Source organism: Labrus bergylta, chromosome 2, assembly GCF_963930695.1.
Source record: "Labrus bergylta chromosome 2, fLabBer1.1, whole genome shotgun sequence".
In the NCBI taxonomy this organism is placed as follows: Eukaryota; Metazoa; Chordata; class Actinopteri; order Labriformes; family Labridae; genus Labrus; species Labrus bergylta.
Window position 1 is genome coordinate 30,521,352 of NC_089196.1, and position 18,736 is coordinate 30,540,087.

At 40.4% G+C, this 18,736-nt stretch overlaps 1 protein-coding gene across 1 annotated transcript in view; it reads right to left on the minus strand.

Annotated features, from left to right (window-relative positions):
* Positions 1-3,500: 3,500 nt before the first annotated feature.
* LOC136177657 (proprotein convertase subtilisin/kexin type 5-like) overlaps positions 3,501-18,736 on the minus strand; it is a 19,463-nt gene continuing 4,227 nt past the window's right edge. Inside the window, exons 2-14 of the mRNA XM_065951477.1 lie at positions 14,819-14,873; positions 14,574-14,719; positions 13,698-13,904; positions 11,649-11,732; positions 11,359-11,545; positions 11,038-11,252; positions 9,639-9,881; positions 8,490-8,723; positions 8,222-8,402; positions 7,903-8,120; positions 6,942-7,042; positions 5,920-6,115; positions 3,501-4,740 (exon numbers count right to left, since the gene is read on the minus strand). Coding sequence (XP_065807549.1) covers positions 4,325-4,740; positions 5,920-6,115; positions 6,942-7,042; positions 7,903-8,120; positions 8,222-8,402; positions 8,490-8,723; positions 9,639-9,881; positions 11,038-11,252; positions 11,359-11,545; positions 11,649-11,732; positions 13,698-13,904; positions 14,574-14,697 — 2,406 coding nt within the window. The 5' untranslated portion in view covers positions 14,698-14,719; positions 14,819-14,873 and the 3' untranslated portion in view covers positions 3,501-4,324. The remainder of the gene's footprint in view (positions 4,741-5,919; positions 6,116-6,941; positions 7,043-7,902; positions 8,121-8,221; positions 8,403-8,489; positions 8,724-9,638; positions 9,882-11,037; positions 11,253-11,358; positions 11,546-11,648; positions 11,733-13,697; positions 13,905-14,573; positions 14,720-14,818; positions 14,874-18,736) is intronic.

Genomic DNA, 18,736 nt, shown 5'->3' on the forward strand with positions numbered 1-18,736 from the left:
GTGGTGACTCATTATTCCCTTCACATGAGGCAAAGGCATATTGCACATGAATTGACACAGAATGACCGTGATCAAACACACTTACATGACATCCAAATAATCAGTGAGTATGTTCTTCTTTTCTCTAGTCCTTGACTAAAACAGCTGTTATACACAAGGTCGTCCCGTCCATGTAAACATGATGTAAACACAGCCCTGACAAAAACACAGCCAGCGGGACTCGAGCTTCTCACTCATTGTCGACAGTCATGACTCAGAGAGACATTTCCATATATTTAATTTGTGCTGTATTTATGTGTAAAATGTTTCACATTCTTCCTTTAAATCTTCAAGGATATTCACATGGTTTGCTTTGAATGTGTTTGCAGACGAGGGATTGATTTTATTCTCAAACATTGTTGGTTTACACCTGCCTGTATGTTGTTAGTGTCCTCGTGTGACCTGCAGCGTGCACAGATTCAAATTTAACCTAATCAGACTTTAATTTAAAAATTCTCTCATGTTGTTTTTAAAAGTACAGTCTTATCAAAGATTGAAGTTAAGATAATCCTTTGAAAATTAACTCCTACTATCCCCAGCGGTGCTTAGTTACACATTTTTAGTAGAAGTCATGATCTCAGGGACGTCAGCGTCTAAGGCAGATGTCCTTGAGTTAATGTTTTGTCTGTTTGTTGAGTACAGCGTGAGATAAAACACTGGACTTGACCTGTTTGCTTGGTATTCAGGGTGAAGGTTTAAATGAACAGAAGCCGATTTAACACAGTGGGTTTGTGTCATGAAAACATTAAGACATAACAGAGTTAAAACCAAACTCTTTGCTCCCTGGAGCGTCCCATTATTGTATCTAAAAGCTGAGCTCACTTGGTTTTCATTGATTTATTTCTTTTTTTTTCTATAAAATAATCTTCAAACATCCCATAAGAAGTGGGGGCAACACTTTCGATTGAGGTCAGAATATTCACATTTAACAAGTTTCTTATTAGCATGCTAACTAGTAGCATACTGGCTGCTTATCAGTCATTGTAAAGGGTTTATTAGTACCAGGACGACCCGCAGGAATGGCTGAGTGCCTGAAAGGTCCAATGACTGGGCCCTCCCAGGATATGACTCATATCAAAGTATGCACATTTGATCATGTTAGCACTAGCTTTCTGGCTAACATTACCAAAGAATAATGCTTTTATCATTTTAAAAGAAGGGTTTTACATTTTGTAACAGGCTATAATTTACTGAAGCAACAAAAAATTAAATGTGTATTTGTTGCTTTACGAGATAATGGTGAGTATTTATGTGTGAAATTAAACTTAGTCATTGCTGCTTCAAATTAAGATGGACCATGTTTTTTTTAACCTCCATGCGACCTTCCACGGAAACTGGGCCCTTTATCCCCCCTTATGAGTCTACATGAACCATAGTCTATAGCTAACAGGTCATTAAAGGCAGGGTTAGTAACTTTCAAAAACTAGCATATCTTTAGAAACCTTTAAAAGTGTATCTGGAGAAAATGAGCCACCCTGCCTTTAACCAAGAGTTTACCATCAAAAACCTAATTACTGCTTATTAATAAGAAAATTAGGAAGTTGTGGAACATGAATTATGATAGTAATATGCTTTGCTTAATTTGGCCCTTATAAGGTAGAAGTAAGAAGACGCATATTTAGATATTATGACCTGAATTTAAAGAGTTGCCGAATTGGCCAACACCATATTCTTACCAAAAGACTTCAGTATAAACCATCCAGGAAGTGTGTTATCATGCGTTAGGCCTAGAGAGCCAATATTTTAAGCAGATAATTTACTTGGAACCCTTGGATGTATTACCCTCTGTGACACGTTTGTGTTCATCTCTGAAGGCTTCAATAAAGGTAATATTAAAGACAGGTATGTTTGTTGCCTTTTTATGCAGCGTTAAAACCAACAACGTCAATGTGTTCCTTTTATCACCTCGTGTGAAACAGATGAGGAACCAGGAAGTTTTTTTTTAATCTCTGCAGACTTTCCCATGATGGGACTTGTTTTTATCTCAGGGAAGCAGCAATGGCGGCCAGGTGCACGACCATGAAGTCACAACATGTCTCTAAACAGAACATGCAGATGGTAGCATTTAACAGTCGCCTAAACAAGAGGAAAAGACTCACCAAACATTACCCACTCTTTATAGCTGTGGTTGTCAACTGGTGGGTCGGGACCCAAAAGTGGGTCGCGGAGCTGTTTTCTGAGGGTCGAAAACGTGATTGGAAAAAAAAACGTGCCAAAAAGCGATCTTAAAACAGGTTGGTTTTGTTCCATCACAAGTTTTGTACCATCTGAGGTCCAAACTGCACTATTTTTCATTCAATAAACCTGATTGGTCGAAACAATACCAGAAATTTGGGTCACTTTCATGAAGGAGTTGGTGGTGGGTCCTTAGGCTAGACCAGTTGAGAACCACTGCTTCATACTGTATCAAAGCATGGTAACAGATCAGCTGCTGTAAAGGAGCGAGCCTTAGTACTGAAGTTCACACTCAAACATCAACCAGGACGGGTCAGATTATGTTTTTCTAAACAGCATCAGTGGAACAGACGTACTGCATCATTTCATGTTGCATAAAACATCAGACCATTTTAAATTTAAAGGATTTATTTCAGAAAATGTAAACAACACAGAAACACAAATATGAGAGTGAAACACAACTTTCCCTGATGTTTTACAGAAATCATCATCTTTTTTTTTTACATCTATGACTTTTAAAAAAAAAAAAGGCTTGAAACAAAGTGAACAGTTTGCAAAATATCAAAGTAAACCAGTTTTTTTAAAGTTACAAACTGATATTAGAAAGAGGTAAATCACCAGACTCTACGTTGCCAAGTAACCACATCTGACACGCTCACTCATTAATCAAACAGGTTTCAGAAGACCTGCAGGTTAAATGATTAAATATTCAGATGATTACAACTTTGTATGTTTTAATGCATGAACATTTTTGGGGCTTGCCGATAAACATACACCTGTTTGTCCAATCATCTAACTGGTAAAATGTTTTCAGCAAATTTAATTATCCAGTTTAAAAAAATAAATAAAAATCAAAGTCATGGGAAACAAGTCGGCCAAATGTTATCAATAACTAAATTAATTGCACCTAAATTAGCAAAAAGAAATCATGGGTTGGAGATGGTTTTACACGGTTTATCTCGATAAAAAGATGCCCTGTTGGGAGAGAAAATTATATCTGAGCACTAATAAGATCAGAAAGTGTAACTACAGGCAGTGTGCTCTGAATTCAAGCTTCTGTTTTTATTCCTTTTTTGAAGTGCTTGTTACATTCCTTGTTATAGTACCTCTTTGGATTATATTTATTCCCTGCGATGCTGTCTCATTTTAGACAAACCTCATTCACTTTTCTTTGGTACATTACTCCGTCCTCGTCCTCACTTACAAAATGTGATAAGATCTCAAATCTTAAAAACCGGAGTACTGCAGAGAAAAATCAAGTTGGTTCTTTCAAGATTTAGTAAAACAACTGTGGTCCCAAAAGACAAAAAGAACTCAAATTTTAAAAACACACAAAAACTGATCAGTGCCATCTGTTGAACCAGCTTAACTTCATATAGGGAGTGTTTTAAAGGGTTGGAGACGAGTTTAAGCAGAAAACAATCAGGTGTGATGACTAAACGTCTCATGGAGTGACTGGAGTGTCTTCAAGACGATTCCTAATAATAATTACTTTGAAAATACTTTGTTCAAAAGAAACTTTCACACTCAAACGAGTAGGAGTGACTCCAAATAGTCAAATATTCCACGACACGTTCAAAACAGCCTCATTCCACTGCCAACCTTTCAGATATACAGGCAGGACTGTTTATGTCTGAAAATTACGATCGGAAAAGTTCAGTAAATCTCTAAATGGTAAGTCTTTGTTTCCTTGTTGGTGTCTGACTGATGAGTAGATTGTGGCTCCTGTGGTGGTTGAATCCGCACACACTCTGACGGCCCGCAGGTGGGCCGTCGGTGTGTGTACGGGTTCTTTTTAGTAAATGAGCATGTGTAATATCGCTATGAGGTCATCAGACTTGATGAGTGAGAAAAAGGATGGATCAAGTCCGATCATAGAATAGAATGTCATTCCAAGTCTAGAAGACAAAAAGTGAATTCTCTTTATCCGTTTCAAATAAGAATATGGATTAATCACAGAAAAAACAACATTCGACGATCAGTTGACGCAAAATCTGACCAATCACATTCGAGTGTGTAGAACCCTAACAAATGACAAACAACATATTTAGACTTAGTGTCACATTTCAGAGGATATTTCTTCCCCCTCATGTCTTTTGAGCTTTCTTCTTCAACCGAACGAGTAGCTCTCATCGTCGTACTCGAGCTCAATCTCCTCCTCGTCCAAGAGTCCGTACTTGAACTTTTTGTAGACCGTCCCGTCTTGCCCCATGTACACAATATCTTCATCGTCCTCCTCCTCTTCGTCCTCACCCTCCATGATTCGGTCGCTGTACTCCCCGAATGGAGAGGTGGCTGGTTGCGCGGCGACGTCTCCGTTAGTGTCCAGTTTCTCGTAGCCTCCAGATTTGATTTTTGGTGCGAGGGTTTGGAATTTGGATCGAGTGTTGAGGTAGAGGAAGACCCCTCCTCCCATGGCGAGGATGAGTAGGACACAGGCGGTGATGAGGAGCCTGGTGGTGTTGTGTTGAGCCTCTATAGCCCACGTGTCCCTTATGACAAAGTTCACTCCCATGATGCACTCGTCTGGAAAGACAATGGGACAGAGCGTTAGCTGAAATCAGACATGAGGTAATATATCGTCGTCCTAACTCGTGTGACACAATTATTTAACCGCTGGTGCCAAACATCGATTTTTAAATTAGAAAAACAACAACACTCTAAACAGATTTCCCTGCCAATCTGAGTCACTACTCCATGAATCCTCACGTCGGCTCTTATGATATGAATGAAGGTAACGTGAACAGAAGTTTGATTGGCCAAAGAAGAAGACAGCGGGATAATGAAAGACAGCAGTGAAAGGAAGCTGAAGGATTCAGCGTGATGAGAGGTGAAACTGACACCAAATTGCAGTGAATAAATACATAAATCCTTCACTTCATCTTTTTAAGGGGGTTTCATATTCTTCAGTTCGTCAGATATCTGTCTTGCTATTTATCGATTCTTGAATCCCTGTATCGTCATATCGTCGTAATCGATGGTGTTGCATATCGCCTATCCTACCAAATCATCTCATATCTTGAGTTACCCTACATTTTCCATCTCTTATTATTGTAGAATGGAGGTTTATAGTTTCATCGTGGGCCATGCATTACATCGTATCGTGTAGTGTAGTGTATTTTTACGGCCGCTACCTTCCCGGTGCTACAGTCTAAGTTAGTGACACGCCCCCTGCACCCAAGATGATGATTTCTTTTGTCATATTTATGGTCTTGGTCTTGACTCAGTCTCGACCCCTAAATGGCTTGGTCTTACTTTCGGACCACTCTGGTCTCAGTTAGTTTGGTCTTGACTACAACACTAATATCGTATCATATCATGAGCTACCGTTCGATTCCCCCTCTTAGACATGACCCTTTTACTTGGTTTTGCTCCTGATCAATCTTCATGTGTTTTACAAGACTCTCTTTTTCAATGAAAGGCTGTCTTGTTGTTGACTGCCAGAGGCTGAGAAAGCTTGGAAAATCCTGTAATAGGAACTAATTTAACATCATGCAAAAAGTCTGGAAGCCTTTGTTTGGCAGGAACATGAAACTCATGTCTGCACGGTGAGGAAGCCAGAAATCCAATTCATTACACAGAGCAACTGTTACAGATAACAGACGCACAAAAAAACACAAATCAACAAGAGTTCTCCCAGTCCAGAAGAATTTGACTTATTCATTTGTATCTGCGGGTCATGTTCATGAGTGTGCTTCTGCTTACCCCATGAGATGCTACAGTTACAGCACTCCCAGGACAACGGTTTACTGTCGTGCCGTGCTTTGTCTCCACAGCAGGACAAGCAGCGGCCGTCGTCTGACAGCATCTGGAGGGCAGGACACACTGTGCAGTTCTTTGATGTGGGACCTCGGCAGTCAAGGCAGGACGGGTCACACGCTTTACAGATTGGATCATTGCCCTGATGAAACAGAGGAATGTGTTATAAAGCAGACTTGGTGCAGCATTTATCTCTAAACTCTCTTCTATGACTACAGCTGGAGCCAATGATCTAAATCTGAAATATACCCCAGAGGATCTAGGCGTCATCTTTCACCAGCATGAAATGTCTTTTGACCATCATGTCACTCTGTTATCTAATCCTGTTTCTGAGAAATATCGCAAAAAATCAGATCAGTATTCTCTCCCTGAGTTTCCGACTCCATCCACTGTCCTGTCTCTACGGCATAAAAAGCCCCCAAAATTAAAAACAAAAGAAGAAAACTTGTTGTTATTACCTCTACACAAACTTCAGCCAAACAAGAGAGAGAGGATGTCATGATTTCTTTACTTTTATTTTCATATTTTAAATAAGTTTCAGCTGAAATAAATGAACTATCGATTTACTACGGTGGCCCTGAAGCGCAAAGCACAACGACAAATCACAAAACACATTAAAAAACGAACGCAGTCTATCTTTTTAACCAGAAGGAAATGCTGCTTTCGTTAACTTTTAAGAAGCATTTACTTCCTGTTAAAAAGACAGACAGTGCGTTCGTCCAATCAGCGACGATTATTGTTGACTGCAGGTACCTACCTTTTCCGTTAGAAGTTATTTTGTTTGTTTTCTTATTTGTAGTTGTCGTTGTGCTTTGCACTTCAGGGCCACCGTAATTTACTTTATTCATGATGGTTATTATAAAAGGTTACCAAAAAAATAAAACTTGACTTACTGATTCACTTTCTGTGATTTGAACAAAATGTAACCACTCCTGAATAGTGAATAAAAACACAAGCTTGAGGGTCACCTTTGACGCAGCGTAGAAGCCTACAAGACATTTGGATTCACAGATTCCACCCATGTACTTGAAGCCGTCGTAACAGGACTGGCAGGAAGAAGCGCCCCTGTCTGGAAAGAGAGAGAGAGGGGAAACGCTTGAACATAGAGGCAGTCACAAGTCACACACTGAAAATCAGAAACACACACACAGATAACTCTTAAACCCTAAATTACACCACCCTTTTCCGTCTTTTCTGTTCTTTTTGGGGGATTTGTCGTCATTTGTTCAGGCCAACAGGCATATTTAATTGAAAGAAGAGGAAAGGAAATTCCAAATGCTGTCACATGCTCGACTGTAATTTCCTAATAAGTATATCAAAAGCCTCAGCTCAGGATAGACAAAACACTTATTGTCATAGTACTGTGACTCACATACTCACAACAAGCTCATGATGATTTGATGTCATCGTTAAATCACATATGGGGGTTTAAAGTCTTTATATGTGATTTTTCACACTTAAATATAATATAAATCAAGTATCTCCTCTGAAAATAACTCTGTGAGTCATGACTGTCTACAATGGGTGTAACACCCGAGTCCCACTGTCTGTGATGTTTTCAGAGTTTTCAGAGTCCTATCTTCACTTTGTTTACATCGCCAGGACGGCCGGCTGACTCCTCCCCTCGAGTATAAAAGTTGTTTAATTGAGGGACTAGAGAAAAGAAGAATAACATACTGTACTCACTGCTTAACTGTGTTTCTAGATCACGCTCATTTCAGGTAAATTTACATGCAGTGTGAAGATACCAGCATAATAAAGATCGCTAGCATTAGCATGCTAACACAACAATGCACCGAGAGTTGTTTTGGTTCAAGGGCGACATCTGCTGGATCAAAAAATATATAAAGCATATAAAGCCTTTAATGATTTGCAAATCATCAGAGTATACAGTATGCAACTTTAAGGACACTCATGGCAGGTTTGTACCGTTGCAGGTCTTGCAGGTGGGGTGACACTGGTAGCAGGTGTTGGAGTGTCCTCTCTGGTAGTAGCCTGGAGGGCAGCTCTTCAGACACTGTCCCCGCTGTCTCAGGTAGACGTAACCTTCCCGACAGCTCAGACAGTTTCTGTTTCCTCCCGCCCAACAACGGCTGCAGGACGGGTCACAGCGCTCACACACCATCGTGTTGGTGTTTCCAAAGTGACTGAAAGAAAAGAGAGAGCGAGAGGATACCTGAGGATGACGCAGAGAAGAAAGGCGACTTTGAGTGTGTGTGTAAAAGTGTGTGTGTGCGTGTTTTCTAACCTCTCTGAACAGGTTTCCACGCAGCTGCTTCCCTCTTTGAAGAATCCCGTTTCACAGGCGAGACACTGAACGCTGTGACGACCCGCACACGACTTGCAGCTGAAGTGACAGCGCTCACACACGTTTTCATCATTGTCGTCGGCATGGTAACCCACAGGACACTGCTGCACACATGTGCTGTCTGATGGACAAAGTAAAGAGGTTCATTCAAGCTTCTCGTGTACAGAAGTTAAAGGGTTAATCAGGAGTTTTCTCTGCTAGAACTTACTGAGAAGGAAGAGCGGATCATTGCAGCTGAAGCATTGGTGTTTGCCCGGCCCGTAACATCGATGGCACAGTTTGTGACAATGTCGGCACTCTCCATTGGTGTCTATGTAGGAGCGCAGGGAGCACTGACTGTACCACACACAGTGTCCGCTGGCGTCTTTGTGCCTGTTTGTGTTGCAGACGAGGCAGGACGAGGGCTCGGGGCCTGAGCAGCTCGAACATGTCTTGTCACAATCTGGGAAAAAAGGAAAATCCACGAGATAGAGAAGGAGAATGAACTTTATTGTCACTACACTGAGGGACGATGAACATTCCTGAGGCGATCTCTCTATATGATAATATGTAAACAAGTCCAATAGATAAGATTAAATGGTCAAATAGAGCTATAAAAATGTTCAGAGTGACCACTGTGCAGATATGTTATATAAGAAGCAAATGGACTTTAGAGCAGCGGTACAAAAACTCATGTTTGTATTTCACAACTTTAAAGTGACAGACGTGAATGTCAAAGTTAAAGGCTTTATATGCGATTTTTTGATCCAGCAGATGTCGCCCTTGAGCACCAGCATGAAACCAAAACAACTCGCGCTGCATTGTTGTGTTAGCATGCTAATGCTAGTGATCTTTATTCTGCTTGTATCTTCACACTGCATGTAAATTTACCTGAAATGAGCGTGATCTAGAAACACAGTTAAGCAGTGAGTACAGTATGTTATTCTTCTTTTCTCTAGTCCCTCAATTAAACAACTTTTATACACGAGGGGAGGAGTCAGCCGGCCGGCCGGGCGATGTAAACAAAGTGAAGATAGGACTCTGAAAACTCTGAAAACATCACAGACAGTGGGACTCGGGTGTCACACCCATTGTAGACAGTCATGACTCACAGAGTTATTTGCATTTTTATGCTGTTTGCCAACTTACAAACAGTACGGTGTTTTCACACATGCATAAAACCCCTGATATTTGACGCATTTGAGAATACAAACAGATTAATATTTTTCCTGCCAGTCCTCAAGTAAAATGTTGGGCATGAAAAGAGTGAACAGATGTATGCATTAGGAGGTAAAAGTCAGGAAAATGAACCGCATGTTTGCAGGAGGGGGTGATGATGTGTGTATATTCTACGACTGGTGATCGTTGTGCGATCTACCTCTGCACTCGTTGGTGCTGTCATCATGGTAGGTCTCTTCGGGACAGTCGGGCAGACACTCTCCTCTGTAACGGACGGCTGCGGGGTTGCGACACACATCACAGTCGTCAAAGTCCGGGCCGTCACACGAGGCACAATCAGCGTGGCAGCGCATACAATCCTGCTGCCCCTCGCTGGCAAAGAAGCCAGCGGGACAATCGTCCACACACTTATCGTCATGGAGGAAGTAATAAGGGGCACACTCTGAGAGAGAGAGAGAGAGAGAGAGAGAGAGAGAGAGAGAGAGAGAGAGAGAGAGAGAGAGAGATGATAAACAGTGAAATAAAGACACCCAAGGCTTGTGTGCAAAATACACAAAATGTGATAAAATGTTGGAGCCAGATTTAAGCTGCACATTTTGTGGATCCCTTTGTTTCAGTGCTACAAAGTTAGCACTGTTATTATCATTATTCACTTATTTCACCTTTTTTTTTAAATATTTAAATTTTTTAAATATTGCTTTTAATCTCAAACTTAAACGACTGTTAGTTTGAGATAAAATGATTCCCTGATGATCAGGAACAAGACAAAAAGAGGGTACAAACTCCAAACTAAGCAAGTGGTAAATGGTTTGTTGTTGTCGTTGTCTGTTGACTCTCCATGACACCCAACACGTTTATTTGTTTATTTTGTGGTTAAATAATGGAATAAAAAATAAAAGTGTTACTCCAATAGTATTAACATTAGTCAAATTTACCAGACAAGTTTAGATACATTTCTTATTTCAACATATTTAAACGGGAAAAAAAAACGAATTTCTTGTCATAAGTAAAAATGTACTTATTAAACGTCTTGATGAGAGATGTTCTTACTCATTTAGATAACATCTTATTTCAAGACAGTCAACATATACAATTGGCTGGATTATATCCATTTGTTCTTTTTTTTTTTAAAGGTTTATTTTTTTGTGACTTTAGGAGAGTGGACAGCGCCGGAAATGAACAACATGCGAGAAAGGAGCAACAGGCTGGATTTGAACCCAGAGGGTGACACCCTCCACTCACCGGGCACGCGAACCAACCACTATGCCACCGGTGCACATATCCACTTATTCTTTTAAAAAACAGAATGGATACGCTCATCCTGGATAGAAAAATAATGAGTTGATCTGGACCCTGGTTGTGCTGGAATTTAAATTATTATATAGTTTCTTTGATGAAGAATATCTGTGGGTTCTTAATCTTTGCTCTTAAATATTTTATAACCTGCCCTTTTTATTTGGCTCCCTTTGTGAAGTCCTTTGTCACTTGTTTTGTTTTTTTAAACTTTGCTATGAATAATTTAAATATTACTCTCCAAACACATATGTCTTCAAACCTCCCACCTCTCTATCTTATTCCACTCCAGCCAGCGTACTCACTCTTGCACAGGCCGTCTTCATTGCACTCTCTGCAGTGAGCTGGGCAGCGGTGGCACTGGGTCTCGCTGGCGTGATATCCCTCCGGACAGTGTGACGTGCAGGAGTGATCCAGCAGGAAGTAATGCAGCCCGCAGCTCAGACAGTGAGTGGAGTTTCCCCTGCAGGATTCACACTGTGGCTCACACAGCTGACAAACACCGTCCTGAGGAAAACCCCTTGAGAACAAGGTGGAGAAGAGATCAGGATGGATGAATTATGAAAGTGCTTTTTTTTTTTCATGTGTCAGTCAAGGGGAATAAGAAAACACAGTATGACACTCACCTGGGACAGTCCACCACACACACATCTTTGTGCAGGTAAAGCCCACTGCGGCAGTGCTGGCAGTGTTTGTCATCCTGACACATGACACAGCCTTCAGAGCACTCCTCACAGCGACTTGACGCCTCGTTGGCAAACGTGCCGGACAGACAGCGAGTCACACAGGTCTGTCGAGCAGTCAGGAAGCGACCTGAAGAATTAAAGAAAGATATCTCAGCAATTATGTGAGAAATATAATAAAGAAAACAAACGAAAGCTAAATATCTGCACCATACGGGACATAAAATACACACCTGAGGAGCAGCTGCTGCAGTTCTCCCTCGTTGATCCAAAGCAGGTCTTACAGAACGAGTGGCACTGCTCACATTCACCCCGAGCTGAGGGGAAGAAAGAAAACACAAACAGAATATTTAGACATGAATGTTAAGGGAAAATAGGCGGATAATCTAAAAAAAGGAGGCATGCAACATTGCTGGAAAAACAGACTTAAGGATATTATTTTTGGAAGTTCTTAGAAATTAGAGAGTTCATTTTTAAGGGCTGAAATATTTGCCAAAAATCTGAGGATCATTTGGCAGAAGGATCCTGGGTGTGAGATGAGTGAGGACGAAATATGGGGCGCAGATGGCAGATCGCAGTACTCCAAGAGGGCAGTCTGTGTTTGGGTCCAACCTGTGGCTCCTTTCCTGTTTATCATTCCCCACCCTCTCTCCCTGGTTTCCTACTCTATCCACTGTCATATCAAATATAAGAAATATGTGAAGGGGAAATGTACTCAAGTTTAAGTTAATGCAAAGGTTTTAGTTTTCACCTTCTTAGCTCCACAGGACGGACTCGATGATGAATAGTCTATGCTGTAAATCTCAGATGGAAACAGGAACATGTTTGCAGGTATTGTAAGGAGAATGAACTTGTCAACCCGTTTTAGTAAAAGGTTTTAGAAGAAAGAGAAAGGTCCACATCTTCCTCAGGGGAAGATCTTGTAGATGGAAACGCGGCCCTGCAGTTGGTCCATTTCTTGTCCTGTATGCTGTTTGCCTGGATGTGTGCACACTAGTTCTCTCCCTTTAAAAAGGTTTTAGTGGAGAAGTGGAGAAGTGCGTAGGTTTAAGGATATACCTCTATCACTCACTTTATCATAATGTGTCGAGGCAGAGATGCCTCCTCGTAGTGACGTCTGGACTCTTTGAGGATCAGGTTGCTAAATGTTTATTTTGTTTATTTTGGTTCTGAATGTGCAAAATGACCAAAGACCTCTAGATTTTGTCCGAACACCAGAAGCTGCTCTTATTCACATGAAACTTGATAGATGATAGATGTCATTAAATGTGATTTGGAGCAGCTTCTGGTGTGCGGACTCAGGCTTCCTTTTGCCTTTGTTTATTTTTTGTCCAGCACTCAACGATTCAGATGTGAGTGCTGTTTGATATTTTCTTTAGATTTTAAATTAGATTAGATAAGAAAACTTTATTAATCCCCAGCGGGGAAACTCATTTGCCACCTGATCAATTCATACACATGACAAACATTATGGACAGTCAGGGGCGATTCTACAGTCTGTTGGGGCCCTCTGCAAAAAATAATTTTGGGGTCCCTCTGACATTTCTGCCAGTCTCCTGATGCTTAATCCTCATACTTGTTTTTTCTTCTCTCCTCTACACAATCATTCCTCCACATCTTTCTTTGTTGACGAACTTTGCAATAATGCATGCCACACTCTGCAGGGCAACAAGAGTGAGTGCTGTCAGATGGGGAGGTTTCCTACTGTCATTGCAAAAATTTGCACATTTTAGGTCGCTGCTTTGGTTTAAGTTTGTGACCCCCTTTGGGGCCCCCTTCTGGTCTTGGGGCCCCAAGCAGTTGCCTGCCTTGCCTATTGACAAGCAGTGCCTCTGTCGACAGTACAGTCACAATACCTAACAAGTTAATACATAACAAACACCACTGAGACGTCATTTAAAGACATGAGTCAGAGCCACGACTAAAAATGTGAATTAAAATATCTGAGCGTCAAGGGGCGACGCCTCTTTGTGACTCAAACTAATAATATGTATTTTAAATAAATAAAACTTGAGTTATAAAATGTTTATTTCATTGCATCATGCTTCAGTAGCTGGAGTTTAGATTAGTACGTTTGTATTTTCATTTAAAGGTGAAGAGAGCTGTAAAAAGTCACAACTCACATTTAACAAGTACGAGTCAAACCAGCATCAATGAAATCAGTTTTATTTTCTTTTAGTTCAGGGCAGGAAACCACATTCAGGTCATTCTTAACCACGCCAATAAACGTATAGACATGTTGACGAGATAGATAACTGATGTCAAATTAACGTTTGCCCCACCGTTTCTGAAGTGTTTCTCCGGGCAGGAGGTAAGCTGTCTGCCCTCCAAACACTCCCCGTTCTTCAGCCTGAAGCCTTCCTCGCAGGAGTCGCAGTCGTCGTACCGCGGCCCTCCGCAGTCGAGACAGGTGCGGTGACAGGGCTCACACTCCTGGCTCTCCTCGTCCACAAAGAAACCTTCCTTACAGTGATCCACACACTCTCCCTCTGGACACACGAGGGCAGTATTTAACTTCAGCTTTGATAACAATGATCACAGTAACAGGGTTATTCTAAGGTGCTGGAAAGAGCATCAAACTCCCTCACTGAAAATATGGGAAATAAAACTGCATGTGAAAAACAATAAAGAAAATAGTCTAAGTAGGTCTCGCAATGATTTGAGTTTGAACCTGTATGAATCAGAGGAAAGCCATAACCTCATCAGGATGGTCTTCTCAATAAAGACCCCCCCAAAAAAACCAAATAATAATAATCAATAGATATATCAATCTGTTCTATTTTTATAGCAGTTTTTGTAAATTGGACATTTTTCGCCCTCCAATGTCCAAACAGGGAACTACATTTTAAATCTGATGCTACACAAAAACTAACAATGCATCAAAGTCAATATTTTTGATAATCTTTGACATATCCAAGAATGATTTAAAAAAAAAAAAATCCCCCCAGCCGTCAAATATGTTTTATATGGAAAATAACTCATTTTTGTGTTTTTTTTTTTTCATAAATAACAACATTGACATCAAGTAATCAAACTGACATTTAAAGGGTTAAAGTCCTAAAACTGATTGAATGTTTGGTAGTTTTGAGCAGGGCTGAAGTTGTTTAAGAGATGTATGCAGAAAAAAGTAGAAAAAAAATATCAATTTCAAATGTTACCAAAGACGTAGTGTCCCTCTTCACACCAGTAGCACTGGGACTGGTCACAGATGGCACACTTCTTGTCTTCACACGGAGCACACACCATGTCGGCGTCCACATTGTAGGTCCCGTCAGGACACATATGATGACAATACGAGCCCAACCTGATGGACGCCATGAGAAAAAGTGGGGAGTGTGTCAATATGAAGACATTTTTAACATGGAGGTGTAACTCAATGAAACTCGTAACCCGAGAGACTTACTGGTAGAATCCATGTTCACATTTGAGGCAGACAGTTTCCAGATCTCCTGAACCCTCTGGGATGAAGAGCACAAATTATAAAAATGGATCGTTAACAACATGTCAGACATTCACACTCATTTTAGAGTGAACAGCTTTGTTATGATATTAAAGAAAGTCCCTCCTGAACTGTGATTCCACACTGTGATTTTAAATATAATGGCTGTTTCACGTTCTGTCTTTTGAGTGTGATGTGATTTGATTGGGATGCGAGGATTTCTAACGCAAGACTTATTTTCGTGCAAACGGACAATAAAGTCTTATCTTATCTTATCTAAGTCGTCTTAAGGGTCCTAAGACGATAACTAGACTCTTCTCCTCTGTCGCCCCCTGGTGGTGGAACAAACTTCCCAAGTCCATTTGCTCTGCAGAGTCCCTCTGCACCTTTAAGAAAAAGCTAAAGACCCAGCTCTTTCATGAATACCTACTAACTTAATGATGATGGTCTCCATATTATTGATGATGATGATGGTAACGACGATGGTTTTTGTTTGATAACGACGACTTATAAGATGGTTTCTATACTGATTAGAGCTCTCAAGAACTGCTGTCAATGTTGTGCTTTGCCTCTGGTCACTTCCTGTCAGCACTTGTGTGTCCAATCAGACTCAAAGCTGATCATTTGCTCTTACTGACATTGTTCCCTTTTTTCTAGATCCTTGCTTGTGTTGTTCTTACTCTCTGATGTACGTCGCTTTGGATAAAAGCGTCTGCTAAGTGAATTGTAGACTGTAGAATAAATCGTTTGAAAGGCTTCTGACTTCTTTACTCTGCTGGTGAAGTTGAAGCTGCAGTCTTTGTTTTGAAGCTGATTTTACCCAGAATCCCTTCAATCTTGTTGTATTCCTTTCATGTCGACATTCTTCATCGTTTGAGGATGTGAAGTCAAACTGCTTGTGTTTATTTATTTTGTTCAACCTTTTCTTTGTATCCCTGCTCTCTGGGTGTTTAGAGTTATGGTATTGCTCCTTTTAAAAGAGAGAACGACTACGACTAATTTTCCTATTTTTGCTGTTTTACTTTTTTTCCATTCCTATCAATCTGAGAATGATACTGACTATCTTTTTATATAAGTAATGGTATGTTTTCCATATTCAATAATGTCATTCGATGTTGGAGAATCACATTCTTATTTGTCATTTCACCTTCACTGTGACATTCTTTACGACCAGCAGGGGGCAATCTGACACCAAGATATACTAAATGTGTTCATGTGAAGAACTAGAAGGAGATCTTGGATCAATCATCAGATGAGTGAAATCAATGAGGAGCTTTAAAGAAATATCTAACAATCATAATAATAATAATAAAACATCAGACTTTCAAAGCGCTTTCCTGAGTACTCATAGATGATAAACAAAGAATAACAACCAAACACCAAGCAGTGAAAACAGTACCGAGAAGAGCTAATGTAAGAGAAGGAGGATGAGAACAGGGTTTGTTAGAGGGTGTAGGCGATGTTGAAGAGGTGAGTTTTTAGGGATTTCTTGAAGGTGGAGATTGAGGGGGAGTCTCAGATGTTTTTCTCCTTTTAATAAAGTAAAAGCATGAAAAATGAATTCTCCTGTTGGGAGAGTTTATCCTGTTTATTTCTACTGTTAGATCCTGCTTTTGTAATGTTAGAATCACAATCAGAATCTTTTTTATTCTCATCTCTATTTACACATATAAGGACTTTGACTCAGTGTTTTGGTGCAGAAAATTGCATTCTGTTTTCTCCTGTCTTTCTACCATTTAAATACTGAGTCATCCCGCTTCGGTACAAGACCATACACCACTGAACAATCATCATCTTGTGCAGCGGACGTGTCATTAACTTAGACCATAACACCGGGAAGGTTGTGGGAGTAACCAGGGGATAAAAAATCAAATTATGAATGAATTGAAGTTATTCCTTCTTTTAGAAAGAAGCAGTGATGACGTGGAAAAAATAGCCTTTCAGTGGTGGTCTTGATTTAAAATCCGGAGTCCGCCCAGTCTGGGAACGAGACAGGACCGAGTAAAAATGCTTTCGATTTCCGAGACGAGACGAGACCTTTAAATAGTGGTCTTGAGATTAAGACCGATTTTGAGTATACAACACTACCGTGGTCTTTGATCACGTTCTCATGCTGCTTCTTTAGTTGTATCCAGTTCCTGTGCTGTTTTTTATCTTGATTTTAAACTGTGTTATACTTTATCTATACTGTCTTTAATGTTTAAATTGTTTTTGTCTTAAATTATTGACAGGTGTAACTCGGGGGTTTCAACCAAACTGTTGTCGTATCAGTTTAATGTCAATAAAGCTTCATATTCAAAGGTGTGTGTTTCTTATATCGCATTGAATTGTTTTTTAACTAATCAACAAACACAACATGAGAGACAGGTTATGTAAAGCACTTAGATGTTTGCTGCATGTGTCATATTGACATTGGAGGCCGGTTCACGTAAGAAGGGATGTTCAGGTTTTTGTGAGAGAGAAACTGATTAACCTTGAACAGACACCAAAAGTAAAGAAAGTTCATTCTTCTTTCAAACTTTTTTCCCATCAATCAAAAACCACCCGACTAGAAGCCGAGGAAAAGGCAAAGCTGTCATCTCTTAAGTCCAAGGATGTCGGGAAGTATCTCCAAGGACAGAGATAGCAAGAGAAAGAGACGAGATGAAGCAGGAAGTCAGAATAAAGTCAGAGAGAAAGAGATGGAAATAACTCCTTGAAAAAAAAAAAAGGATCCTCTGCCGGCTCTCCCCTTGGGACATTCATCCTCTCCAGAACCAGCCTCCATCGACCCCCACACCCCATTCCTCTCTACCTCTCCTGCCAGCACCCACAACTTAACTCTGCAGCAGTTTGCACTTCAATGCGGTCGACAAGCCACTACCTGTGAAAGCAATTACTCACACAGAGAGAGAGAGGGACCGGGAGAAAAGGGAGGAAAGGTGGGAGGGACAGAGGAGCCGGAAATCATGCCTTCAGGCTCTGTCTGTGTGAAGAGAGAGAAAATAGCGCCTGCATAAATATTAACGGTGGACGCCAGGGGAGGGGGGGGGGATTTCAACAGAATTTAAACTGGCACACACACATCCTGAAGTATGCACTTGTGGAATGTGCACAAACTTATACACACTCATTTACAGGCAACATGCACTCACAGGCTGAATACTACACATTAAGGGGTGGGAAGAAACTATGGATTCTGCATTAAAGTGTCGTCTTGACTTGAGTGATACATTCTTATCACTGCTGGTAAATATCATGGTTTAGTTTGAAAACATATAACGGCGCACTAAACAGATTTCTCTGGTAATTTGGTTGCGACATCATCACTTCATGACTCCTCACGGTGGCGCCTATGACATAAATGAGAACCTGTTTTGACACACGCACTCCTAAACATTTTGAGAGAATTTCAGGACGACTGCACCCGAAATCCTCCTGAGCTTGTTGTTCACGTGCATTGATTTGAAACACATTTCCCCCCAACACTGCTTCAGAATAATTTGAGCTCACTCAAAAAGCATCACTATGTAGGCCCTATTGTCTATTAACCCTCAGGCATCAGTTTAATTTACTACCCTCTTAAGTCACTAAGGACAAAAATGTCCATGCCAAAAAACTGCATCTGCATAAATCTCTTTAACAACTTCAGCCCTGCTCAAAACTACCAAACATTCAATCATTTTTAGGAATTGAACCTTTTAAATGCCAGTTTGATTACATGATTCTGGCATTTAAAGGGTTCCTGCTAATTATTAAATATTTGATAGTTTTAAGCAGGGCTGAAGTTGTTTAAGAGATTTATGCAGAAAAAAGTAGAAAAAAATATCAATCTGTTCTATTTTTATAACAGTTTTTTGTAAGTGGACATTTTTGTCCTTAGTGACTTAAGAGGGTAGTAAA